The following is a 25,634-nucleotide window of genomic DNA, read 5'->3' as shown; positions in this document are numbered from 1 at the left end:
TTGGACTTTTGGGCTCGTGTGGGCTATTTTCATATTCAGACTGGGCCGAAGAGCCGTGCGCTCCAACTAAAAAGTGGGAAAGAAGTCAATAGTCATAAAAACAAAAGAGGCGGTTGGGCAGAGAGCCACGACGTCGTATTCGAAAAGAGGTAGAAAAGGTCGTCTTCCCCGAATCACAAGCGCCCCCAAGTCTCGCCCACTTTCTCCTCTAAATCCACACTCCCGGCTAACGGCTTAGGGTTTCTGATCCAAACCGAAACGCAGCCATGGCTATGCAAATTGGTCTTAGCAGGGTCCTTCTCATAGCTGGAGCAGGTACTGTGCCTCTGTAATTTGAGCCTCAATTTTGCTTTGCTGAATCAATTAGCTCTGTTCGATCTGAGCTCCGATTGTTCTATCTACAGGTTACACTAGCTCCATCCTCGTTAGGAACGGCAAATTCTCCGACGTGATCGCTGAGCTTCAGGTACTATTTTGATTCGTTTTGCTTTGCTTGTTTACTGCTGTTTTTTTTTCTTCTATTTTTGTACTATTTTTGCTTATTTCGATCAGTCAAGTAGTTTTTTTTTTTTTTTTTCGATGAAGAATTGTGTTTTCAGAAAAATTCTGGAGCTAGTTTTGCTTATATGTTGTTACTTTTGGCGGTTCTATTTGCTTCTGGCAGGCTTTGTTGAATGGATCAGGAGAGCAATCAGAAGGTGATTCTGATAAGATTGCATCGCAGGTATTGACTGAATTTGATAAACCAGAGTTAGATTTTATATTTTTTCGGTGTCGAATTTATTCGTATGGATATGAAGCTTTTATATGAATTTTTCAGATGTATAACCGATTGCTGGATGAGATACGCTCTGCACGACAAACAGTTGTACTGAATGCTAATGGGGGTGGCCAAGGTACCTCACTATTTTACTTGAATTTTTTCAAAGAAGTTCTTAAGCTGGTTCGAGTTTACTGCTATTCTGTTCTGAATTATGCATTTCGTGATGTGAAAGAAATATTTTCTAATTGGTTCTTTTTTGTTTTATGAAACTCCTGTGTTCTTTAGGTAACTTGACATCACTTATAGTGCCAGCTGCTACCTTGGGGGCAGTGGGTTACGGTTACATGTGGTGGAAGGTATGCAGATTATATGGATATGCCTATTGTATTTCTTCAATTGCGTCTGTGTGTTGTATTTTTCTTTATTCAATGGATGGTGACTCAGTAATCTAAACTTTTTTTTCTCTTAACAAATATGGTTAGGGTCTTAAATTCTCGGATCTCATGTATGTGACAAAGCGTAATATGACTGCTGCTGTTACAAACTTGACAAAAAGTCTGGATACTGTAAAAGAAGCTGTTGTCGTAAGTTTCTGCTCTCCTGATTGTGCAGAAAAATTTCATATATTACGTGAAGTTCAATTTTATTTGCAGGATTACTTAATATGACTCGAGGAATATCTGCAAACTCTTAAACTGTGTTTAACTTTCTTTGCTTGACAGAACACGAAGAAGCACCTGACACAGAGAATCCAGAATTTGGATGATAAAGTGCTGGAACAAAATGATCTCTCAAAGTCAATTAAGAATGATGTATGCTCTTTTTGCATCTTATAAATTTTTATATTTTAATTCCTAGATGCAAAAATTATATTTAGAATACATGCTTATCCTTTTACATGTTTGATGAGGGTCATCTTGTTAAATTCCATGCTTTAATTTCTGATATGATCAAAGTTAGTTTACATTTAATGAACCTTTTACAACTGTTTCTTCGATGTCTTTTCTAGCATCCATCATCACCATTTGACTGAAAGTTCAGTTTTTAATAAGGTTTAGTCCAATTTGATGGTAGTGGAGTCCTGTACTGTGTACTTTTCGGGTAGTATCATATGGATATGGGTATATGTTGGATTCAATAGTATTATACATGAGAATACATTATATTGGTGTTCATTGTCTCTTACGTTTGTTTGCAACTTGTGAAACAGGTTGCTGGAGTTCAACATTCTCTCACTGATCTGGACTTTAACTTGAGTCAACTGCAGAGCTTGGTCTCTGGTCTGGTGAGTTATGCTTCAACATGATTGTCTTTTCTACGATTTGTTTGTTGCAATGTTTTTGCTCCTCAGGGAGAACATTCCTGCAGTGTTACATGGGCTCTGAGTTCTTTTAATTTACCCTATAGTCTTTCTCCTCTCTGAATTTTTTCTTTGATTTGTCGTAACTTTGTTTCGTCTTCTCTTTTCTCAGGATTGGAAGATATGTTCTCTTGAAGAAAAGCAGGTAAACTGCTTGTTTTTGTAATAAATAGAGAAGCCATATCTAATTGATAGAAGCTATAGGATTCATATTTTATGATGCTTTCATTTAAAATTGAGTTTTCTACACACTGTAAGTTTAAAATTGACTGCTTCGCAATTAAAATTAAAATAAATAAATCTTTGATTTCGTAAATTTTTGAGCGGCAGCTACTATGTACATCTTTTGTCTGCTTAAGGTTATTCTGACATGTATATGCTATTCAGGATTTCGCAAATATGGGTGTTGCTTACCTTTGCAACTTTGTTAGCGGGAAAAAAGTTGAAATGCCTGGAGCTCTTCAGGTCTGTACTTGCTCTTTGGATTTATAATTTGTTATTGATGCTGCTGGAACTTCCATTTCTTTTTCTTATGGAAGTTGAAAACAATAATGTTGATTGTATCAGTGATAGATAATATCATGATCAAAGATATGTCCTGCCATCAAGTTCATTACTTCATTGTAAACTACTTAATCTGTTGTTGGTCTCCAAGTGGGAAAGGGGGCCTTCGGCATTACTAGTCTGGTTATTTCTAAGGAAATGCATTATTAAATGATTATCGACTGATTCTCCTAAGCAGCAATCAATCTTTTAAATGCTTTATACACTCTTATTTGCCTTTTACTGAGGCCCTTAGTACTGTCTCTTAGTAAGCATGTTTATTGCATGGATGCTCATATTTACTATTTCTACTTGCAGAAGCAGCTTAAAAATTCTGATAATGCACGGGGTGGCCGATTACTCTCATATTCAGAACCAAGCATAATGGTATTCTAAGAATCCTTTTACTGATGTTTGTTGACATTATCATGGTTGGAAGCAGTGAACACAGGACATGGAGTTGTATGCTCTAGATTACATTGCAATAAGATGCTATTTTGTTAGCTGCTGAATCTCGATAATTAGACCATTAAGATCTGCTGCTTGATTGTACTTGTTGTCACTTTCTTACAGGGGCTTAAAGAAATTGCGGATACTGTGTCCGCCCGTTTGAATAGTGATGGTATCGTGCAAGATGATATTCCCAAGTTGGAAGAGCCTCCAAGGAACCTGCTAAGGTCAGAATTGAAACTCTGTCTTGGGTTTGTTGAACCAATCATGTGTGATGTTTGCATCTGTGTTTTACCAACCATGTAGCTATGCATGCATGAACTCTTTAAGTTTCTATCAACACTATACATAATGAGAGATTTTTGTTTTGTGCTTAATTTTGCAGGTCGGTGTCAACCAAGTGTTGATTGTAGCATTCTAAACAAGATAGCTTCTTAGCCATGTGGCTACTGCAGCGGCTTATGTAGGTTCTACATTCAAGTTTGAATGTATACAATCTCAGTTCTCACTTATTTTATTTTTTCGAAGCTTCGGATTATGGTGAGAATGAAGTAAATATTACTTTGGAGCTTATGACATTATTTTGTCAGCTGAACTAGATGAAAGTATACTGTTGAACTGATTGTGTGAGATGCCATTATAAGGCTGAAGTAATGGTATTGATATTTCTTTTTCCTTTTTGATCAGTTCTAGCTTATCTTTGTAAGATGAATTTGTAGTGGATGTTGCAATGATTAAACTCGTCTATACTAATTTTTGGTACAAATATGCTTGAAAAATGTTATGTTTATTAACTATCTACTTTGCTCGTCCCCTACCAAACAAACTATTGAACGACATTTATCAAATGAACAAAAAACATGCACAAGTTCTTTTACAATTGACCAAGTGCAGAAGCCTAGAACAGAAGTGGAACCCATAGAATCAACCTCTCGATGACACTCGTGACAAGTTTGCTCTATCTGTAAGATATGTGGGGTGTTGGTTTTTTTTTTTTTTTTTTTTTTGAGAATATATGTTGGGTATTTCTCATGGAGAGAAAACCAAAAGAAAAAAATAATTACCCAAAATTGGCTATGTATATGCGAGCGAGACTAAGCAGAAGGAAAGATGTGCTGTAACAATGAAAAACTGCCCCAATTCTCGGTTTTTTTTTTTTTTTTGTTGACTTTACAAAATCGTAAAGAAAAATAATTCTGGTTGAGTTTAGTTAATGGCAGTGGAGGGTGATCATTTCTAGTTTTAGTATCAATGACAGGTCGATTTAGACTTGTTCAAAAAAAAAAAATTGTGAAATTATGGCAAAAGGAGAATTTTAACTAAAAAAAAAAAAAATCAGAAGTCATTCAATCTTCTATATTAAGTCATTTTACCCAAACACCACCCCATCGTCTTATATTTCTCATATGTTAGAGTAATCACTAACTAATTCATTTTCTTGACAGAAAAGAGAATTTCATTAATCTCAAGGCTAGAACGGCACATACAATGGATCTCTACGTGCTTGTACCTTAAATCGATGGTCAAGCAAGTAAGGGAAAATTGATACCATCCACTAGTACAATATCGCTCAATTATTTTAAGAGGCTACAAGACTATGTAAAGTCATGTCACACTAGCCAATCCTTTTATTACTTCATTCTAGGGATTTATTCACATAATCAACTGCTTCTAACAGTCAGAATAAGAGCAAAAACAAAGGTATCTAGCTCGCTAGAGTTTCCTAGTAATTAAACTATAAATGCAGATCCTCTAGCTCCCCATTTCCAAAATGCTTAATCTTAAACTCCCAACGAACTCGTTCTGGACATAAGTACAAGATCAACACCCGAACGATGATCTTGTAATTAATTTTAAGTCGATCAGTTGAAATCAGCGGATGAGAACATGTTGATGGCACCATTATTCCAAAGGGATTGCCCCCTCGAATTGCATGATGGTAGCATGTTCTTCTCCCGGGACTCTAAAGCAGGCAACATATCCCTGTTGGATGAACACGAAAAAGGGATGTTGTGAATCCCTTCATACAAAATTCTCTTCAGATTTTCAGTCCCGTTTGTCTGCGGCAGCAAGTTCTTTATTATATCACTCTTCTCATCGTCACTTTCTTCGGTTTCATCATTCAAATTCTTCTCCACCAGCTCCTTGAATATGGAGGATTTGAGGAGGAGGCTGAGTGCAGTTGGGGAATTAGATGACTGAGGGGTGCAAGTAGGACTGGTGGGGGGCATAGTATTCTGTCTTTGGAAAATGTCCCTAGTTCTTGTGGTGTCTAGACCCTCTACTGCGAATGAGTTATTCGGATTAAAGATTGACATTGGTCTCTCTTCCTTGCTTGGATTGTTGCTGTTGGAGTCAGCAATATTTGGTTTTGGTTGTTCTTGAGAATTAGCAACAAGTGAACTGGGTCCTGGTCTGAGCCATCTTATGTATGTGCTCAAGTCAAAGTTGGTCACAGCGTTTATGCCTCTGTATTCTATCGCTGCAATATCATAGGCGTGAGCTGCCTCTTCTTGGGTACCTGCAGTGATCATCAAACAAAACCAAGATTTAATTCTAGTCCATCGATGAAGGTGTTTGGTAATCAATTACTTACCGTAAGTGCCAAGATACAGATACTTGTTTCCAAACACTCTCCCAATCCTTGCTTCCCATCTCCCATTGTGATGATGCCTGCAGTTTAATTCTTGGATGAGTTCAACCTGAATTTTTAAGCTACAAATTAAAGATAAAAGGTCAAAAATTTATGAAGCTTAATTACCTTGCAACTCCTCTGTACTTGGATACACCTCTTGAAAAGCCACTGCTTCTTCTGTAATTAAATAGATAAAAACAAAAGGGTCACTGACTTGAAATTTTCACAACAGTTAAAGTGGGCTTCTCAATGCTTATTAATTTTAAGATGAACAAATACCTTCTTAGAGAGGCCAAGTATTCTTCTTTTGTTAGGGTGTTCATTAGATCAATTTCATTCTCGTAATCAGACACCGGAAAATTTGTAAAAGTTGATGTTCCCCAGTACTTGAGTGCTGCCAAATCATATGCTCTTGCTGCGGATTCTTCTTCATCATAAGCCCCTGCATATACATTCTGTGTTAGATGATTCAAGATTTGTTTATCTGACAATTAAGTGGTTCTGAGCAGTCTAGCTAGTAATTAAGTACTTACCCAGATAAACTTGCTTTCCCTTCTTCCTTTGTGTTGGATTCCAAGACCCCTTGTCCCATAAATGAGCTTCATATCTCCCTGTCCATCTATGCCTGCATATAATTTCTTACCATTAGGCTTCTTCAACATTTAAATTTACCTGAAAAGAAAAAAAAAAAAAAAAAAAACAATGTAACAAACCTGCTGACTCCGCGAAATCTGGAACTTCTTTTGACAGTAGTAGTAGTAGTGGTGGTAGTGGTAGTACTCGATGGATGGTTAGGCTGTGTCTGCTGTTGTTGATCAACATTATGACCTGTTGGTGAAACAGCCGTGGATGAATCCCTCCTCCTTCTCTTGACACACTTGTTAACCAAAGCATCGACTTCGATCATGCAAATTGGACGCTTACTAGGGCTAGTCACGAGTTCTGATTTCACACTACTAGCCAGCTGATCCATCTGTCAATACCAAACAACAAAAGACAATTGGTTTTCACTTTTCTGCTAGCTTTTGTAGTTGGAAAATAGAATACAGATGTGCTTGTATTATATACATGTTCCTTTACTTGTTCTTATGCCTATTTTGTTCCCCATGTTCGATCACTTCGATGCCAAACTGAGACAATTATGTGCACTGTTACAAAGCTAGAGGCCGACTTCAGGGTCTGATCTGGTGAGCTATAGACAAAAGTCATCTTGAATATATACAAAAGCCATGACCGAAATGATTGGTGTATTTTTTGGCTGATCAAAGTGGACAAAGTTATATTTTCATGGGAGACAAAGGTGAGGTTTGGCTTCTCCTAGATTTTAATATCCAAAATGCTTTATGCTTTTGTTTTCTGGGATGAGGAGGCATGAAGAACTTGTATTTTCTGTGGCTATTAGGCCAAGTTTTATTTGTGGTCTTGTGCTTTAGTCATTACTTCCAGCTTCGGGTTCTTCGTCCAATTAAGAGTTTATACTTCATCATGTTTTGATACTCAGTTGTACAGGCCCGCTCAGTTGTATATAGGTATTTAAATTTGGAGTTGCTTTCAATAGCGTTAACTACTATGGAATCGAACCTTGTGATATAGATCATAGATGCTTTCCAAATTACTGTTACGTAGATTAGTGTATGTGTGCTAAAGGATACATTTCAAGGCACACAAAAACACTCAAACACTAGAAGTCTAGAACACTAAAACACATGCATTATGTGCATATATAGATAGCTGTTGTTTGTTGGAAACTGCTTAATTCTAGTGAATATCAGGCATGGAGACAGATTGAAGTATTTATGTAATGACGGCTAAAAATGATACTCCGGCTAAAACTGAAATAAAGAAGGTTAGATTCCCTACTCACGACAAAACTTTACAGTAATATTACTCGGTCCTCGTAAGTCGTAAGATTGTGCCTACTCGCTTATGTAAAAAGTCTCATTCGATTAAAAAAAAAAAAAATTTTGACCTGAGATTGATCACATCCTATACCATTACCTAAACTTATTTTTCTTCCATTATTGCACAATGAGACTCTTAGAACTTAGTTATTTTCGTTTTCATGTTTGTACGTTGATAATACTTTTATTTACGAAGTATATGTAAGAAGCATAAGGAGGAGAAAACTAATTTTCTAATTTTATTCAAGAAAAGAAAATGTTTCTCCTTTCATGTACTAGTGTATTACTGCTTCTTTTTTTTTTTTGAGAATGAGTGTATTACTGCTTTTAATAGTACATCAAAATGAAAATCGATCATCAACCTAGATTTAAAAAAAAAAACAAAAAAAAAAACAGAAAACGTTTCTGACCATCTCTTATTTTCCCTTTGTCCCAATCCTACATTTTTTTTTCTTACTTAATTACTTTCTAAACAAACCAAAAAAACATGTATATACAGAGCAGCTGCAAATCATAGTTTCCTTCCTTCCCTCTAATGCTCGTCACATGCTACCTCGGATGTTTCTCTTCCTTTCTCATCGATCCACTTCTTCTGTGTATCCACAATTAGACTTTTCTACTCGCCCATGCAAAATTGAAGAGCCTAATCTGTGTATGCATGACTAGCATGGTTGGCCAACACAGCACTCTAGAGCGCCGGAAAATCTAGTAAGGGTTGAGGCCAACGTCCCGGGCTTGAACGGCAACATTTCTATCTTCTCTGATTTCGCAACGTTGGGGTCCCCGGATTCAACGAAATATGCTCCATTCACCATCAAGTCTCCCTCGGATCTCCAATTCCAGTGCTTCCATTCCGACTCGTCTGTGTACTCCCTCTTGGTCACCTAGTTAATTTAACGAGAATTTGTCCATTGTTAATCAGGTACTAATGACTTATCATATATGTTAATCAGGTACTAATGACTTATCATATATGTCAATTCACAAAATTTGTTCATCAAACAATGCGTGGATCACATATCAAAATGCACTACATTATTATCAAACAAATTTGATGAACAAAATGCACAACATTATTATCAAACAAATTTGATGAATGTAGTAGTACACGAATTAACTGCATACCTCTTTTGCGACATGGCTTTCAGGAGCAATGTACCTGTTACCCTGGCTGATGATGGTAGGGTTCATGTTACCACCAATAGCATACATTATCCAATGGGTGTAGTCATTGTTCACCACGTGGAAGAATCCAAATCGGCACCTTGGCATTCTCTGAATCAATCCCTGCCCAAAGTGGTTGAACGCGACCGTTACTTGCATGATCTTGTCTTGAGAGTAGCTATTACTTGCCCCGAACAACATTGCCTGGATAATATAACATGTTAGATATATAATTATTCCCCCTATTACTATAACATGTTGGATATCCATCTATCAGTGTTGATAAATACCTCGTTGTGGTCAGTGAAGTGGGAGTTGGAGATGGTGATAGCAGTGGAACTCATGATAGCGTCGATGAGTCCGTCGTCGCACCTCGCCATGGAAACATGGTCGATCCAGACGTTGGAAGCGCCGAAGAGGGAGATGCCATCGCCATCGCTCCTGGTCCTAAAACCAAAATGATCCACGCAGTCTCTGATCATACCACCGGCTTTGGAGTCAATGTCCTTAACGTGAATGTTCGTGATGATGATATTTTTCACATACTGAAGAGTGATGCCACCACCAAAGGCAATCACAACGTTGGCTCCTCTACCATCGATGGTCTTGTCACTTGATACCATCAGCTCTTGTTGCAGACGAATCACCATGCTATGCTCAAAGATGATCCATAGAGGACCTTTCTGGATCACTGCGTCGCGGAGAGTTCCTGGTTTAGGGTTCACAATGTCGTCATCTGAGTCATCAGTGACAATGTAGATGGGCCCACCCTTGCCGCCGGTAGTCTTTTTGCCGAAACCCTTGACGCAATCGACGATCTTCTCGCGGTTGTCGGCCCAATCAGGGTCACACCGCCAGCATGCGTCGATTGGGTTGGTGGCCTCGCAGGGACCGTCGTATCCCTTGGAACCTCTCAATTTCCTTTTCGTGCTATTTTGCCCCATGATAAGCCTGCATGCATATGTTGTTATAAACATGCATATAATATCAATCAATTAAAATTAACCACATGCATGTGATATTTGTTCTCGATTAAAATAGTTTTATTAATTTTGGAGTGCAGAATGACATGAACGTACTCGTGTACGTCAGCATTGATCTCCTCGGTAACTTCCTGGGGATTTGGATGAACAGATTCCTCGGCAATTTTCATAGCAACAGCGGCTCGTTCTTTCCAGTACTCATCTTCCGCAGTATCATTTTCGGCGTTGACAATTACAGCAACACAGAACAACAAAAATAAGACGAGAAAGATTGAACCGAGTCTATTCAGTGCCATTGTCTGTGACATTTCTTCTTTTTGGGGCTTCAGATGGAAGGCCGAGGGCGTTATTGGAAGCAAGGTAAGATCTAGCCCACCCAGACCAATAGATTGAACCAACAAGCCAGTGATGCCTCCTACCTTTAAGCACAAGGTTTTAAAACATTTGGGAAAGATAGAGATGGATATGGCGGGAAGTGTGGGGAACCAACCTTACAGAAGATGGTTGACGGATAAAACCAGTCTCACCTTTGAAATATTCTTGTCCTAGTCAAAAATTAACTGATATAGACAAAGAATGTCTGGCCTAATTCCTGATAAAATTTGAGGGGGTATTGCAACTCATCAAAATCCCACTCTTTTGAGGCGAAAATTTTACAATGTGCTTCATGTTACAATAAATTCATTAATATATATATATATATATATATATGAGGGATCCCTTTTTTGGTCTTTTATAGGGATAGGGCATTAGACCAACTTTTCAATCATATTTTGGCATCTCAACCGTTTAGTTTTTAGATCCTGATGTGTAGATCACTTTTGCAAAATTTCAGCCAAATTAATTATCATTAAAGCATTCAAATAGCGATTTAAGATTATAAGTATGAACGGTTCAGGTTTGACAGATTTGGTTTGTCCATTGACTTAATCTAGTTTGATACCTTAACGATCACCAATTTGGCTGAAATTTGCAGAAGTGATCTATACATTAGGACCTAAAAACTGAACGGTTGAGATGCCGAAATATGATCGAAAAGTTGGTCTAATGCCCTATCCCTATAAAAGACCTAAAATAGAAATCCCTTGATGGAAGGACCTTATATATAGGCGACGTGGTTGCAACGTTGCACCAGAAACCTGCAACCTCGACCTCCTCCGACCTCGATCGCTGCCCAGAAGCTGTCTGGGATGCCTCCGGCCTCCGTCCGGCCCGATTCACGCCGCCGTTGCGGCCTGAAACGCTGCAGAAGATCGACGTCCGCACTTTCCCTAAAGTGCGGACGTCGACGCTGCAGCCCCGCTCAGGCCGCGACGGCGAGGCGTCGCTTGCCGGACGGAGGCTAGGGGTCGGACGGACCGGTCTGCAGTCGGGTGGAGTCGTCGGCGATGTGGTTGCAGCGCTGCCCAGAAACTGCAGTTGCAGGTGAGGTCGCTGCCCAGAAACCTGCAACCTCGATCTCCTCCGATCTCGATCGCTGCCCAGAAACCTGCAACCTTGATCTCCTCCGATCTCGATCGCTGCCCAGAAGAGGTCTGGGTTGCCTCCGGCCGGCCCGATTCAAGCTGCCGTCGCGGCCTGAAACGCTGCAGAAGATCTACGTCTGCACTTTAGCGATAGTGCGGACGTCCACTTTGGAACGGGCCTGTATATATATATATATATATATATATATATATATATATATATATATATATATATACAGTCCGACTACGGTGCGGACGTCCGTACAGTGCGGACGGTACGGATTTCTCGTTTTCCCCCACTTACCGATTACATTTTCACATCTTAACCGTTCAGTTTTTAGGTCATAATGTATAGATCACCTCTACAAAATTTCAGCCAATTTGGTGATCGTTAAGGCATCCAAAACTGCAATTTACCATTATAAATACGTACGGTTCCGGTTCGACAGATTCGGTCCGTTCGTGTAAATTACAGTTTTGGATGCCTTAACGATCACCAAATTGGCTGAAATTTTGCAGAGGTGATCTATACATTAGGACCTAAAAACTGAACGGTTAAGATGTAAAAATGTGGCCGGAAAGTGGTCGAAAACAGGAAATCCGTACCGAAATTTTGGTACGGACGTCCGCACCTGAGAAAAATCCTATATATATATATAGAATTTACATCATTTATAACTAACAAATAATGATTTGATTTTACTCATTCTACGGTAACAGTGGAAAGTAGAGTAGAATTATACACCACAACGTGTAATAGACTCAATCTGAATGATGGCAAACCGCCTTTCCAACCTGATACTCAATTATTCATCATCACTTTGGCATTAGCCGACTAGCCGCAATTGCACAGCGCAGGCAAGTCCTTCCTCTTGCTTCAACAAAGTACATTATTCTATCTAGGCAACCTTATTGATCTCCCTGTATTCGACTTTATATACTCATAGATAATGAGATGCTTCCCAGTGGAAAATTTAAGATGCTTCCCAGACCTTGTAGTCTCTTCCCTCAAGGCTTTTGGACCATTTTTTAAGCCCATTTGGGGGTTCATAGTGACCTGGTCCGATCTTCATTGCTACTTTTTCATCAATGATAGCGGCATACACATCTCTTTCAGCTTTGGTAATTTTAACCTATAATATAGAGTGTCAAAATTAAAATCAACCTTCTATAGGAACATCTATCTCATGTTGCTCAACAAATGAAGCTTATTATATTATCGTTGATACTTACTCTGCTCCGACAGTTGATTGTGTTCCGGTTTCTCAGAGAGATTAGACCTGCAATTTCAGATTTGTAGTGTGAGAAGATGTGGTCATAGAAGACTGCAGGTGTTCCTGGATGAGTCAGAGTATATGCATATCCTTGAATTTCCTTGTCATGTGGAAACCTCCAGTGACCCTTCAAAAGGAAAGAAGAAAGTAAAATTATGCAGCTTGATGGTAATCTTACTGTATCCAAATGAGCAATAACATTATAAACATACGCAAAAACAGTCTCTGCTCTCCATTCATCTGACTCTGTGAGGTGTGAAAGTAGGTAGGAGGTAAGAGATAACTTAAATTGTATAGTGGTCTATCCACAATGTAAAAAAGACAGATATCGTCCAGCTAGGAAGGGCTCCTGGATTTAAAACCAATCCTGGATTTAAAACCCAGGCAATGAACTTTAAGTTTGCCTAGCAAGAGAGTAATTCACTTTAGGAAATGCATTTCTTCTCAATCGGATTAGTATCGTGTTGAAAGGTACAGCCTGGATAAATATCAAATCCTTTTTATTTTTTGTTTAACTCAAAAGACAAGGACATTGCACAAGCTTGTTTAGTACACAGAGTAGGTAAGTGGAGGAACAGATCAGTATCCTTCTTGGCTATTACATAACAGAAAATTTAAAATAGAAAGTTCGAACCTGAGTAGAACCAGTATCGTGATTCTCTATGAAGGTAACAGCACGAGATGGCCACCATCCAACAACCCCAGGAGGTTTTCCCTTCTGATCCGATAATCGCCAATACTCACATCTTTCCAACGCCTATATAATATATTCCATTTGAATAAGAGTATCATCTACCATATATTCATGGAAAACAAATAGCTATTGTTCTAGGAAAGTGGCTACTGTATTCAGCAGCCTCATTCTTAGAAACTGATCTCTTCACTGAAGGTTGAACAATATCACATCCTAAATGAGAATAAGGTAATTTAGATCATCATATCACATGTATGATTATTTGAACCACTTTGGGGTGCAAAATTTTGGCCAACACTTGGGTAACTGGGTTTTTTCTTTGTAGGCCAAGGGACAAGATCAATTGCCATCATAAGCACTTGAAAGCCATTTTATTTCAATTTTAGAAATATGTTGTTTACTACAAAGTGACAAAAGGTGCTTCATATGGAATTAGCAAAAAAAAAAAAAAATACTGGCGTAGCTATAAAAAAAAAAATCTTTCTGTAATCTGTGATAATGTGGGAAACAATTCATGGATGCAAAAATCAGTTCACTGCAGCTATGCATATATATATTTCTAACAAAACCAACACTGCAGTTTTGAAGGGAAAAATTAACATCCATATGAATCGAAATAAGAGGCCATTTTATGACATTCTGGTGCATCTTCACATAAACAGGTATTTAAACGGTACCATAGAGACCAATTGAGTACAAAGGTTGAAATGTAAAATTTACAAAGATGAATGCTTACAGCATGAAGGATGCCTTTTGTTGTTACATCAAAAGCACCAGCGGCTCCACTAGTAGCATTAATCCAATCAATAATTCTCTGCCGATGTCCATCTTGATTGTGATCCATCTCACCATATGTATAACTTAGGGAATCCCAAAACTCACCAACAGCAAAGTATGGCTCACTATCATCCATGTAGTCCTTAACATAACCACCCCAAAATCCTCTAACAAAATCAAGCCTCCATCCATCATACCCAATTTCTTGCCTGTGATGGTCACCCATATGTTTATAGCAAAAACTTTCAACATAATATGTCAATTAGGAAATGCAATTCAATGGATAAAATACACACACACACACACACACACACACAACTATTCAAGGTTGAAGCCAACACTGATATCATATGACATAATATGTATGAGACAGCCTCATCCCAAAAACTTCATAAGTGTCCGTTTACGACCAGAATGGTACCTTAGCAGACTACCTCTAAACTCAGAGCATGACCATGAATCCACTGAAGAGATCACTGCATTTATTTTAGTCAAAAATACATGGTCCTAATGCTAGATGACACATTATGACTTCGGTCCCTTAATAGCTTTGAGACACTTTTTAAAGATGGATTCGAGGTATGCGTATGTGGCACATTATGTGTGTTTTTTATTTTTTGAAACATAAAAAAAAAGGTGAACCATTGACATCTGTGCTGTGATAGAGATGTGATCTAGCTTGAGGATCTGTATTGCAATATCAGTGTTTAGTGATACAGTAATACGAAACTAAGTTAAACTTGCAAACAATAAGGATAGAATCCCAAGAATTGAGTAAATAGTCCAGACTTTTAACCTTAGCCAGCATAACCATTCTTTGATATCCTTCCTCACAAACTCTTGTGAATGATCAATGTTTGGTGCAGCATGAAAACTATCTCCACTACTTTTGTTGCCCCTACCCTGTACAATACAAAGAAGGCACTTTCACAAACTTAGAAGTTATATAGTATATTCTTTCTACATATCACATATATTTCTGTTTTCTTACAGTGTACTGTGTGTATGTGTGCATTTCAGTGTTTTGGCCTGTTTTTGTTTTGGAACTTTTTTCGGGTCAATTTCAGTATAAAAATTTTACAGACAGAGAGTAAGCTTTGATCTTATCACTCTATGAAATGTGTAGTGTATGATGGGAATTGGTAAGTTTAATCTGCACTTGTGGTGAGTTGTCTTGAAAATTGTAAGGCGTCTACTCAGAATCTATTGTATTCTATATCAACTTGGTGTCTTACATTTTGATATATGTAGCATTCCAATTCCAATCATCTTAAATTTGAAAGAGCTATAACTATATAAAGTTGCTTCAACTAATTTCAAACAGGGAAATGCAGGGGTCCAAATACCATTTCTTTAGGCTGGCGGAAAACTATTAAGTTCCATTTTCCTCGTTTTCTTTTTTTAATTCTTCTTGAAATCTCAAACCTTTAGGGCTCACCTCTTTGTTCGACCCAGACCAAAAACTCCGTGTGTATGATTTCGTGCAAAGCTCACAATGTCATAAACAACACTGTCACATTTGCACATGCATCCACATGGAATGAACTAAATATCACATCTTTCTGAGCATACCCATGAATGCACTAGGAAAGAAGTTTAAGTCCTTGTGTATGTTATTCACATGCCAACAAGGGCACGAACTACATTATCACATGTGCCCATGTGTGCACATGAAATAACATAATTATCATGTCTCTTTCTATTTTGTTAATGTGCCTATACAAATGCAATCAGTTTTAACCTGTCTGCATGTTAATGGAAACATGACTTCGATTCTGATGTCTGAGAAATGCAGAAAAATCAAGGCATTCCCAAGAAAAACGCAAAAGGAAAACCAGTATTCATGTAGATGTTGCTGGTTCAAAGAGCATTTAAGATTGCTAAGAAAATCGTTAGGAATGAAAAATTAGATACCTGAAAATGCGGATCATCTGCAACAACTGCACGATCATCCCAATTTAAACGACCACCAAATATATTCCATACACCATTGCTATTCTTATACTGCGCACAGCGGTGATTTAGAACAACATCTCCAAGTACTTTGATACCAACTTTATGGAATGCCTTCACAGTCTCCTTCAGTTCATCCATAGTGCCATATCTGAGAAGTGTGCAACAAAAGTAATCACTGATGTATACAGCATCCCTCCGGAACTACCAGAACAATATTAAGAATACTAAAGAAATGGAACTCCCAAAACAAAGGAGTGGAATTTACTACCAACCAAGGTAAACCAAAAAAAAAAAAGAGAGAGAGAGAGTGAAGAAGAAGAAGGGTTCATGTTCAAGACTTCAGAGTTCAGACCAAAAGGAAAAAGGATAAGGTCTGAAACTTTGATGGTCAGTACATGCTTGGTCCAACTGATTAGAATGTGCATAACCACGCAAGCAGAGGTTTGCGAAACCACCTTTTTTTATTTTTATTTTTTTTTACCCAACAAAAGTTGGCCTTTTTCTGTATAAAGTTACCGCAAAAAATGCAGTGTAGAGCTAGCTGATTAATTTGGAGTCAGTAAAAGCTATGAAGATCATGCAAGATTATTTTGTAGTATAAATTTATCATAGGGTACCTGGAGTTCAGATTATACAAATCTGTCGGCATGTACCCTTCAGGTGACACAGAATCTGTAGGGGGTGGTAACCAAATCACAGTGAAACCTAGTGAAGATAGTTCAGCAGCTTTATCTTTGAGCTCCATGTACCATCTTCCAGATTTATGAGATTCCCAATTAAAACCTTGGCACAATATTTCAAACCCCGTGCCTGTCCCTGAGGTTATTTTCACAGAGGGGGGTAATTCTTCAGTTTCTGAAATAGCTTCCTCAGTAAATGTGGGAACAGTGCTTCTGAAGATACTATAGGCTTCAGCAGCCAATTTTTCTATTTCTTGAAGAATGCTTTCTTGTGCTTCTTTGGATTTTGTCTTTCGACTCTTCTCAGAGGAAATGCCACTCACCAAGGTCCTTATTTCATTTATTATTCCATTGGTATATTCAGTAAAAGAACTTTCATCTATTTCTTCTGCACTTCTCTCATCGACATTAGCACCTTCAGATTGATCCTCTTTTGCTGCAGCAGGTGAATTATTTGCGCTTGAAAGGGGGATGTAGAAGTCATTGCCCTTACATTTCAACCATGTACTTTCACTTAGCTTGAAAACAAAAAGAAATCCTGCGGTTCCTTCATCTAAAGTAAACAATGCCCAACGTCCATTTGCTCCCTCTTTTTGCTATAGACAGGAACCAAGAAAATAATTTATTAGCTTTGTAAAAAAAATCTCTTTAAGTAGCCACAATTGAGTAACATGTTTTTCAGCTTTTTATAGACAGCTTCGAATAAAGATGAAAGTAAATGAAGGCTTTCATTAAAGAAATTGTTCCGAGCATGAGGATTCATATAGCCAATACCGAATTCCACTATTCTCTATCATGTAATGTATTTTAAGTTGTGGCACTGAATAAAGTTCTAGTAAAATCCCTACCATGAACCTTTGATCACATGCATGCTCAAAAAAATATTTCCATCTTCTCATTGTCAGAGTTCCATGACCTCCAGAGATGACGATGATGAATAATAATCCAAGTAGAAACCTTTTTCTTTTTTTGGTAATGAAGTGGAAACCTAAAAAGTGGCACTACCTATGCATGACTAAAGGAGAAAAAAATGTATTCCCAGTAATAACTTAATATGTTGTCATGCAGATTTGAGGGAAATTTTCCCTTCCCGAAAAACAAAAAATTAACCACAGTGTCAGAGCTAGCATATGAGCATATAAAAGAAGTACCCAATGGTACACACTGTTTATAGGAGAAATAATGGCCAAGTCCAGCCAGCAAAAAAAAAAAAAAATTGAATCAAATAAGGGAGGAGAGGTAATAGCAAAGATGATAAGGTTATACAAACCTGCAGTCGAGTTCGCAAAGCCTTATCCTTGAACACTACTGTTTCTGGCGGATGTGGGGCTGCTGGAATTTCCCATCTTTTAGCATCATCTTTGCAAACTCCCCAATGAACAACAACATGATCAGGTAAATCCGTTTCCAAATATAGAAGATTCTTAGCTGTCTCAGGGCACTTCCTGACAGAAACAGTTACTGAATTCACTACAGCAATTTGTTTTGCGATAGGGAGTTCTTCGTAGAACCCTTCTAGAGACCTAGTTTCCTCTTTAGTTCCTCTGGATTCACTACTGCTATTTTTATCTTGGGAGTTTGATGATTCTGCCTTGAAAAATAAGTTGGATAACTTCCCCAAAGCTCCTAGAATGAATAAAGAGACCGAGCAATTTCTTTCAGTTCATGACTAAGCATAAATTGAAATGGAAATGACTGGAAAGAAACAACTGAAGATCCTCAACCACACACTAGTTTCAGACACTATGGATTCAATATGATTCTTATGTTTAATTAGAAAAATCATCACCCCTCTGGCTTTCTTACACCTTTTTGGGAAATCGTGAGTAATTGAGATTGAAAATACTTGCACTAAGATCAAACAATGTAATGACCAAATAAATAAAGTAAAACAGAGCATATAATGATTGACAACCTGGCAATATCCCCACTCCCTTTTTTGCTCCAACAACATTGCCATATTCTTGCAGGTAGCCCACAAGAGGCACTTTGAAATCTCTTCCTTTGTACTGATACCAAGTGCCAGTTTCTTCATCCTGCATCACCAAAACCCCCCGGAGAAGGGCAGAAACTCTACATAATGATGGAATAGCCAGCATATAAAACATAAAGGACTGAAATTCTCTCAACTGTTAACATCTGAAATTCAGAACCTTTAGAACAAAATTTATGGCTGCAATTGCACCGTCAAGATGAAAATCAATCTTCACTTCCTGAGAGGTATCATCTCCAACAGATGATGCTGATTTGTTCAAGGGTGTTTCTATTGCATAGTCCTGAAAAGGCACATGTACTTAAGAATCATACTGCCAATGCAAAAGCTTGAGCTCTGCAATCAACTTAAGAAACGCCACGCCTACCTTAATTGGAATTGAACCAGGTGGCCTCATTTCATCAGGAGGTTGATCCCATTCACTACACAACATTTCAATTCATTAGTGCACAAGGAAAAACATCCAAACACCACAGACAGAAAGTCTAGAAACCACTCCATCTCCTACTTATGAGATCTATAGTAAAAAGCAAAACAACAAATCAAGCCAGAGTTTATAAAGCCTTGATAATACACATTCTTCCTAATCCTAATCTATCCAGGCCTCTTAATCACTCGAAAAGATCACTAACAACTACTAGAACAGTAATACAAATCAAGATCATTAACAACTACTAGAACAGCAACACAAATCAAGCACCTACATTCATCAGCAGAACAATTCTTCTCCAAATCGAAACACTACCGTCCTAGCTAAACATGAAGTCTAAGCTCTACCTGCCGACGTCATCAACCTGTGAAACTCCCCAGTGCAGAATCCACTTTCCGGGAAGAGTACAACCAACAGTAAGAATCCAATTCCGAGCATTCTTCCCGTGATCTAATCTCACAGAGATCTTTCCCTCCACCTGAAATTTCAAATCAACTAAATCAGCTCTCCCTGAAATCATCAAAAAAAAGTCCTACACCATAAAATTGAAGCTTTTGAAGGATTGAAGGAGGGACTCGAACCAGTTCAGTTCGCTCAAGAGGAAATGTTTCCTTGAAGAAAGGCGCGGTGGTCGCAGCTACGGCGGTGTCAGTAGAAGAAGCTCTGAGAGTGAGAGCAGTGGGATGCCGGAAGTTGCAGAAGCTCCGGCCACGAAACTCCACCTTTTTCGGAAAGGCACTCAGGGAGGAGCTGAGGTTGATGAGCTTCGGCGTTGAACGGTGCCGCGAGTTTCCCCGGCGACAGTGGTGGTGGAGAAGAGGCTCAATGCTCACCGTCGACATTGCCACCACTCAGACTGTGACCGACTCGAACAGAATTAGAGATTAAAAAGAAGAAAAAGGTCGATTCGTCATCATAAAATTAAAGTAAATTAATATCTGACGCTTTTTTTTAGATGAAAAAAAAAAAAAAGCGTCAGATATTAATATCTGACGCTTTCGTACAAGAGTTTTGTGTAAATTCGCAAAAAGGTCTGCACAAACTTCAAAGCCAAGTCAAATCATTATTTGAGAACATGCAGGAGTTTAATATTCAAGGGTTCATGTTAAATTTGAGAAGGAAAATAATAGATATTTTCGATAAGGGCCAAAAATATTGGCCACCTGATATTCGACTCCACAGTCGACATGAAGGAAAGTGAACCTTTTGTTCAATATTGATTGTTTATGGGTCACCCTTGTTTTTATCATGCAAAAACGTTTCCGGTTCAAGCAAAAGTTCTTGGATCTTGATTTTCTTTGGAGAAAAGTTCAGCTACCGTCCCCAAACTATTCTGCCAATGCCAATTTAATACCCGAATTCTCAAAAGTATCAATGTGATACCCAAAGACCTAAATTGGCATCAACGTGATACTTCCGTCCAAAATTTCTGACGGCGTCGTTTGTTTGCTGACGTGGCAAGCACGTGGGTAAAAAAAAAATGGCAAAATCGACTTTTTACTCTTTTTTTGTTAATTTTCATTTTTTTTTTTTTTTAGAAAATTTCAGCTACCGTTCCCAAACTATGGTGCCAAGGCCAATTTGATACCCGAATTCTCAAAAGTATCAATGTGATACCCAAAGACGTATTTTGACATCAACGTGATACTTCTGTCAAAAATCTCTAACGGCGCTATCTGTTTACTGACGTGGCAAGCACGTGGGCCCTTAAAAAAAAGTGAAATGACCAATTTACCCTTCTTTTTTTTGTTAATTCTTTTTTTTTTTCTTTTCATTTATTTTTCTTCTTCTTGTTCTTGTTCTTGTTCTTCTGGGATATTGTTCTAGCCAAACCGCCGCAAGCTCCGCTCCTTCTCCTCCACCCAAGAATCAAAGAAAAATGGCTTATGCTTCTTCTTCAACCTCAGTCCTCTTCTTCTTCTCTCGCCTCCTCCTCTCTCTCATCTCCTTCCTCTCCGCCCAAACCATCACCAACACTGCCATCATCCTCTCCAATTCCTGCTACAAATTCATGTTCTTCGCACTCAACTCCCAGCGGACGGACCCAAAACCAAAGTTGGGTGACACGATTAACAAAAAAAAAAAAAAAATCAAATCTTTATGCACCCAGAAAACTGCTCTGGGCACCCAGAGACGCCCATGTCTTCTTCTCCGCCAAAACCGATTTCCTTCTTCTCCGCCCAGCAACTTTCCTCTTTTGGGACAACCAACTGGGAAACTGGTTCACTGCACACCGAATTCTAGTGAACCTTAGCTCCACCAACCATCTTCTTTCTTCGCAAAGACCGTCACCCATTCGCTAATAGAACCTCCGTTCATCAAACGCCCTCCTCCACCGCCACAACCTCAGCGTCATCTTCCTCCACCGCCACCGTCATGTCAGTAACAACATATATCAGATACTCCGATCAAAATCACAATCACAAGGTCAAAGCAACATATAACTATGAATTCATGTATACAAGAACTAAAAACAAACCCAGCATAAACCAAAAAAGCAAAACCAACCTAGATAGCATTTGAGCACAATTAGATCAAGAAAAAGACTTGGCAGCTGGTACTTGGTACCTTTGGCTTCTCCCACACACTGTCAATTGCTCGATTTGGGTAAATAGGTCATTTCACCTTTTTTTTTTTATCCACGTGCTTGCCACGTCAACAACACAAACGGCGCCGTCAGAAATTTTAGACGGAAGTATCACGTTGATGCCAATTTAGGTCTTTGGGTATCATATTGATACTTTTGAGAGTTCGGGTATCAAATTGGCCTTGGCATAATAGTTTGGGGACGATAGCTGAATTTTTCTCCAAAAAAAAGAAGGGTAAATAGGTCATTTCACTTTTTTTTTTTTGACCCACGTGCTTGCCACGTCAGCAAACAAACGGCGCCGTAAAAAATTTTGGACGGAAGTATCACGTTGATGCTAATTTAGGTCTTTGAGTATCACATTGATACTTTTGAGAGTTTGGATATCAAATTGACCTTGGCAGAATAGTTTGGGGACGGTAGCTGAATTTCTCTTTTCTTTGATTGAAAGTTAATAGGAACCATTTGTTCACATGGACCACTAGTGCTTTGAAAATTTTGTTTCGTTAATAAGAAGACGATAGCGGTTTCGTAAAGAACTGAAAGCCATAGTTATCAATCATCTCCGAAATGCTGTTCATTAAAAAGCTTGGTTCAGAGTTGCTAAGTATCAGATTTCCAGCTCTACAACATTCAAAGTCACATTGCAGAATAACGAGTACAAAACTTGGGAAAGCAGGAACTGGAATACAACAGACGGGAAAAAACTCAGATATTTAAATTCTGTTTAAAGTACACCCTCCACTAGCATTGAGATGGGTGGAAAATTCAAAAGGAATTTGACATCTGGTTCGTGCCAATTATTTTTTACAACCCATTACCACCAAGATATGAGAAACCAATAGCACCACAGTAAAGGACCACGAGTTCATGACAGAAATTCCCTCCTACCTACCTAGCTTATTGCCCTCTACCATGCCAAAAACAAAACCCACCTTCCATTTGCACCTGATGGTTGCTTAGCTCATGGCTTGAGTGCCAAGGCCAAACCGATCTTTGCACTCTTCTCAATTGCCCTCGTGTCAACCTCTCCTGAGATAGTGAACAAGGACTTGGGACGCCACTCATGCTGGATGAGAGCGCTTGCCCTGCCGTAGTTGTTCACCCGAGCCTTCACTGAGGTTAAGGGATCAAGTGCATGCTGGGTGCCGATTGTGAAAGTGTTCTCATTGCTAGAAAAGCTATGGGACATCTCAGCACCAACGGCAGTGTTAGTAAGGGGGCTAACAGTCTGGTAATAGGAAGCTGTGAGAGTATCACCCTTGTCATTCCTGTGTTCATCAACAGAATCCATAGATCAAACACAAGAAGCATCTCAACAAGAATACAGTTCTTTCCATAGAGAACCTGACATATATCAAAAGCAATAAGTGCTACTAAACTAGACATGATAATATTGATCAATATGATTCTTCTTTTCTCTTTTTGCTAAGATATAATAACTCACACAAGCAGGGAGGCAATGAGGTCAGTATGGATGAAATTCAACCCAGCATTGAGTTTGGTCAAGTTCCCAGAGGCAGTGTCAAAGGAAACATCTGTTCCAAGAGAGAGAGCAGTGTTCCCAACAACACCAGAAAAGTTAATAACAGGGTTGGCAGTCAATCCAAGGCTAGTACTTATTCCAGCATACTCATGCTGGTATTGAAGTTCCACCTGTTTTCAAAAGTACCCAAAGATCAGACTACTGTATAACAATGGAGCTCATTTATATCAAGATGTATAGGGCAATTCCATTATGAGGGATGCAATATAGTTGATACAACTGAAGGAACACCATTGCTTTGTAAGAACAGAAATTGATTTACCTTTCCAGATTTTTGATCAGGTACAATGAAGCTAAAGATTGCCTTGAGACCAGGTGCGGGTTCGTCAATAGTAATGGTTGTGAGAAGCTGTTAACAAACGATTATCAGTCAAAACATCAATGCATAGTGAGATTCACATAGTGAAATCATGTCATTTTTACGTAATTTGATGTAGGTTTGCTTTTCCGATAACATTTAATACAAAAGATACATATAAGCATAAACATGCTTGTACGTTTGTACAGAACTACTGGTATGATATAACAACATGACTAGAAGAACCATACATCAATGTTGTTGCAGTAACATGAGCACTAACTTTGGTCTGTGAGATTGCACTAACAGCATTAATGATTAATTCAATAATTTCTGGTTTAGTTTACATGAAAACCATCTTCAAAGTACCAAGAAAAAAATGCAAACACTACTCATAGTTTGGTGTTCGCCATCCATGATCATAAGTAAACAGCCAACAGCGACTACAAGGCGAGTTGGTTTCTGGTCACTGCACTGACTAATTTACATACTATCAATGTAAAGGGAAAAGTAACTAGAAGTGCCTGATTAACTTACGTTCGAATTGGTATCAACTTTAACATCAGTTGTGATGTTCTTGTTCTTCAGCTGAGTGCTCACATCCCCCAAAAGAAGATCACCTTTCTTAATTCCACTCGAAGTGATTGCCTGGAGAAGTATAACAAATGAAAATATCAGAGCAGAACATGGATTGCATTATCCATCGAGACATAAAACAAAATGTTAGCCATATACTGCATGCACATCAATAACACTAAATGCATCAACATATCCGTCTCTGAGAACAGGTTCTATCACTAACATTATGCGAAGAATAAAATCCTGAAAACACTAAAACTACTTCGACAGTAAGTAGCTAAGTACAGCAAAAGCCAATTATCTAGAAACACCATCATGCATCCAAGATTTCAATATTATATTTTCAAATACAACGAAACTATCAACTATGTGTTTCTCCAACCTCTCGGTAACCAAACAACTGATATATCAATTTTCTCACAAGCAATTAGAATCCATTACATTCACCACACAACTAGAGCTTCCGAATAGATTCTGATCATATTTACATGAAAGTTATGGATCTTCTTTCTTTATATTCAACAAATTTCAAAGAAACCAAACAGACTAGAAATTAAACTAAAATTAATCAATATCCTACTCCATTAGCAAAACCGAAAAAGATTATAACAAAAAAAAAAAGGGGGGGAAATAATAGCGGCGAAAAGAGCTTACAACTCCGGCAGAAGTGTAAGTGGTGACGGTGAACTTGTGGTCGGTCTGGTAATCCCTGTAAAGAAGATCTGGACCAAGAAATTACAGACTATGAGTGAAGAACAAAATATCAAAAGAAAAAAAAATAATAAAAAAAAAAATTAATCGGAAAAATTAAAAAAGAAATAAGCATGGACCTCTGGCTTTCTTGCCGATATCTGAGTAGAGACCCGGACCCTTCACCATGATTGTTCGATAAAAATTGAAAGAGAAATAGGAGAAGAGGGTTTTGTGCTGTAGAGAGAGAGAGAGGGAGAAGAAGAACGGGAGTGTGAATATAAATCGTAATGGAGGAAACCCTAGAATAGGTGTTTGGTGAGAGAGTGGGTTTGGGGCGTTGGATTCTGGGTTGGGAGGCGGTGTGGTGTTTTAGGCCGTTGATTTGTAAGAAAAGTCTCGGGGGCTTTCGATGACCTCGAGTATCGCGAGGGAGAGTTGTGTTTGGCATATTCGCCTTTTTGGTGCTGTTTTAATGCCACGTTGCGTAAAGAGAAGCATTTTTCTTCTTTTTGGTGTGCTGTGCTGTTTTCTTCTGTAAACTATTATTTCAAATTTAGCTAAAAAAAAAAACATTTTATCCCTAAATAGTAAATATATTGGCTTCAATTTTCTCAATATTCTTCTCCTATTATTCACTAAAAAAACCCACCTTGTGTAGTAAGGTTAGTTGAGCGACCCATGTCATGTTTGAGAGATCTTCGAGTTCGTGCATTCTGTGACAAAAGATTAGTTTGACTTACTGAAATATTTTCGTAGACCTTGATTAATTGATTCAAATACTGGGTGCGTCGTGCATTACTAACATCAGTGTGGTGAGTTTCCGATCAAAATAAAAAAACGACACACAAAATGAATACTTTCG

The 25,634-nt window shown here is 38.4% G+C and overlaps 5 protein-coding genes across 5 annotated transcripts; 1 reads left to right on the top strand and 4 right to left on the bottom strand.

Moving 5' to 3' along the window:
- Positions 1-126: 126 nt before the first annotated feature.
- LOC133708990 (uncharacterized) lies at positions 127-3,802 on the top strand. Its single transcript, XM_062134586.1, has 13 exons — positions 127-315; positions 405-466; positions 665-724; positions 821-896; positions 1,049-1,119; positions 1,246-1,347; positions 1,486-1,575; positions 1,974-2,048; positions 2,236-2,268; positions 2,511-2,588; positions 2,985-3,053; positions 3,240-3,343; positions 3,502-3,802. Exons 1-13 carry the CDS (start codon positions 267-269, stop codon positions 3,521-3,523), a joined length of 891 nt encoding a protein of 296 aa, XP_061990570.1. The 5' UTR covers positions 127-266; the 3' UTR covers positions 3,524-3,802.
- Positions 3,803-4,592: 790 nt separating this feature from the next.
- Positions 4,593-6,774, bottom strand: LOC133712451 (AP2-like ethylene-responsive transcription factor At1g16060). Its single transcript, XM_062138559.1, has 6 exons — positions 6,465-6,774; positions 6,285-6,376; positions 6,031-6,193; positions 5,878-5,928; positions 5,713-5,789; positions 4,593-5,637 (listed from the first exon to the last, which is right to left on the bottom strand). Exons 1-6 carry the CDS (start codon positions 6,722-6,724, stop codon positions 4,979-4,981), a joined length of 1,302 nt encoding a protein of 433 aa, XP_061994543.1. The 5' UTR covers positions 6,725-6,774; the 3' UTR covers positions 4,593-4,978.
- Positions 6,775-8,043: 1,269 nt separating this feature from the next.
- LOC133708988 (pectate lyase-like) lies at positions 8,044-10,395 on the bottom strand. Its single transcript, XM_062134584.1, has 4 exons — positions 9,896-10,395; positions 9,107-9,767; positions 8,778-9,020; positions 8,044-8,536 (listed from the first exon to the last, which is right to left on the bottom strand). Exons 1-4 carry the CDS (start codon positions 10,105-10,107, stop codon positions 8,315-8,317), a joined length of 1,338 nt encoding a protein of 445 aa, XP_061990568.1. The 5' UTR covers positions 10,108-10,395; the 3' UTR covers positions 8,044-8,314.
- A 1,541-nt stretch (positions 10,396-11,936) lies between these two features.
- LOC133708354 (alpha-amylase 3, chloroplastic) lies at positions 11,937-20,013 on the bottom strand. Its single transcript, XM_062133811.1, has 13 exons — positions 19,651-20,013; positions 19,417-19,547; positions 19,007-19,061; positions 18,800-18,922; positions 18,562-18,682; positions 17,917-18,272; positions 16,584-17,242; positions 15,925-16,114; positions 14,807-14,913; positions 13,970-14,219; positions 13,174-13,296; positions 12,499-12,666; positions 11,937-12,398 (listed from the first exon to the last, which is right to left on the bottom strand). The coding sequence occupies exons 1-13, from the start codon at positions 19,909-19,911 to the stop codon at positions 12,240-12,242; spliced, it is 2,703 nt and encodes a 900-aa protein (XP_061989795.1). The 5' UTR covers positions 19,912-20,013; the 3' UTR covers positions 11,937-12,239.
- A 2,338-nt stretch (positions 20,014-22,351) lies between these two features.
- On the bottom strand, positions 22,352-25,071 carry LOC133713202 (mitochondrial outer membrane protein porin of 36 kDa). Its single transcript, XM_062139322.1, has 6 exons — positions 24,910-25,071; positions 24,734-24,801; positions 24,038-24,148; positions 23,465-23,551; positions 23,104-23,312; positions 22,352-22,927 (listed from the first exon to the last, which is right to left on the bottom strand). Exons 1-6 carry the CDS (start codon positions 24,956-24,958, stop codon positions 22,621-22,623), a joined length of 831 nt encoding a protein of 276 aa, XP_061995306.1. The 5' UTR covers positions 24,959-25,071; the 3' UTR covers positions 22,352-22,620.
- Between the last annotated feature and the right edge of the window lie 563 nt (positions 25,072-25,634).

The sequence above is a fragment of the Rosa rugosa genome, chromosome 5 (assembly GCF_958449725.1).
Source record: "Rosa rugosa chromosome 5, drRosRugo1.1, whole genome shotgun sequence".
In the NCBI taxonomy this organism is placed as follows: Eukaryota; Viridiplantae; Streptophyta; class Magnoliopsida; order Rosales; family Rosaceae; genus Rosa; species Rosa rugosa.
Note: the sequence above shows the minus strand (reverse complement) of the source record. Positions and strands in the feature narration are given on the sequence as shown.

What these genes read in the sequence shown, in the direction of transcription:
- LOC133713202 (XM_062139322.1), bottom strand. Translation starts at nt 24,958, where the DNA reads ATGGTGAAGGGTCCGGGTCTCTACTCAGATATCGGCAAGAAAGCCAGA. An exon ending in CTTACACTTCTGCCGGAGTT is followed by an intron (nt 24,149 to 24,733) that starts GTAAGCTCTTTT and finishes ATACTTCTCCAG; the next exon opens with GCAATCACTTCGAGTGGAAT. An exon ending in CTGATCAAAAATCTGGAAAG is followed by an intron (nt 23,313 to 23,464) that starts GTAAATCAATTT and finishes TTTTGAAAACAG; the next exon opens with GTGGAACTTCAATACCAGCA.
- LOC133708988 (XM_062134584.1), bottom strand. Translation starts at nt 10,107, where the DNA reads ATGTCACAGACAATGGCACTGAATAGACTCGGTTCAATCTTTCTCGTC. An exon ending in ATCAATGCTGACGTACACGA is followed by an intron (nt 9,768 to 9,895) that starts GTACGTTCATGT and finishes ATATGCATGCAG; the next exon opens with GCTTATCATGGGGCAAAATA. An exon ending in AAAGCCATGTCGCAAAAGAG is followed by an intron (nt 8,537 to 8,777) that starts GTATGCAGTTAA and finishes TAAATTAACTAG; the next exon opens with GTGACCAAGAGGGAGTACAC.
- LOC133708990 (XM_062134586.1), top strand. Translation starts at nt 267, where the DNA reads ATGGCTATGCAAATTGGTCTTAGCAGGGTCCTTCTCATAGCTGGAGCA. An exon ending in CTGTAAAAGAAGCTGTTGTC is followed by an intron (nt 1,348 to 1,485) that starts GTAAGTTTCTGC and finishes TTTGCTTGACAG; the next exon opens with AACACGAAGAAGCACCTGAC. An exon ending in CCTCCAAGGAACCTGCTAAG is followed by an intron (nt 3,344 to 3,501) that starts GTCAGAATTGAA and finishes TTAATTTTGCAG; the next exon opens with GTCGGTGTCAACCAAGTGTT.
- LOC133712451 (XM_062138559.1), bottom strand. Translation starts at nt 6,724, where the DNA reads ATGGATCAGCTGGCTAGTAGTGTGAAATCAGAACTCGTGACTAGCCCT. An exon ending in AGATTTCGCGGAGTCAGCAG is followed by an intron (nt 6,377 to 6,464) that starts GTTTGTTACATT and finishes AATTATATGCAG; the next exon opens with GCATAGATGGACAGGGAGAT. An exon ending in GGGAAAGCAAGTTTATCTGG is followed by an intron (nt 6,194 to 6,284) that starts GTAAGTACTTAA and finishes ATGTATATGCAG; the next exon opens with GGGCTTATGATGAAGAAGAA.
- LOC133708354 (XM_062133811.1), bottom strand. Translation starts at nt 19,911, where the DNA reads ATGTCGACGGTGAGCATTGAGCCTCTTCTCCACCACCACTGTCGCCGG. An exon ending in CTGGTTCAATTCCAATTAAG is followed by an intron (nt 18,923 to 19,006) that starts GTAGGCGTGGCG and finishes GTGCCTTTTCAG; the next exon opens with GACTATGCAATAGAAACACC. An exon ending in CCATAAATTTTGTTCTAAAG is followed by an intron (nt 18,683 to 18,799) that starts GTTCTGAATTTC and finishes TTGGTGATGCAG; the next exon opens with GATGAAGAAACTGGCACTTG.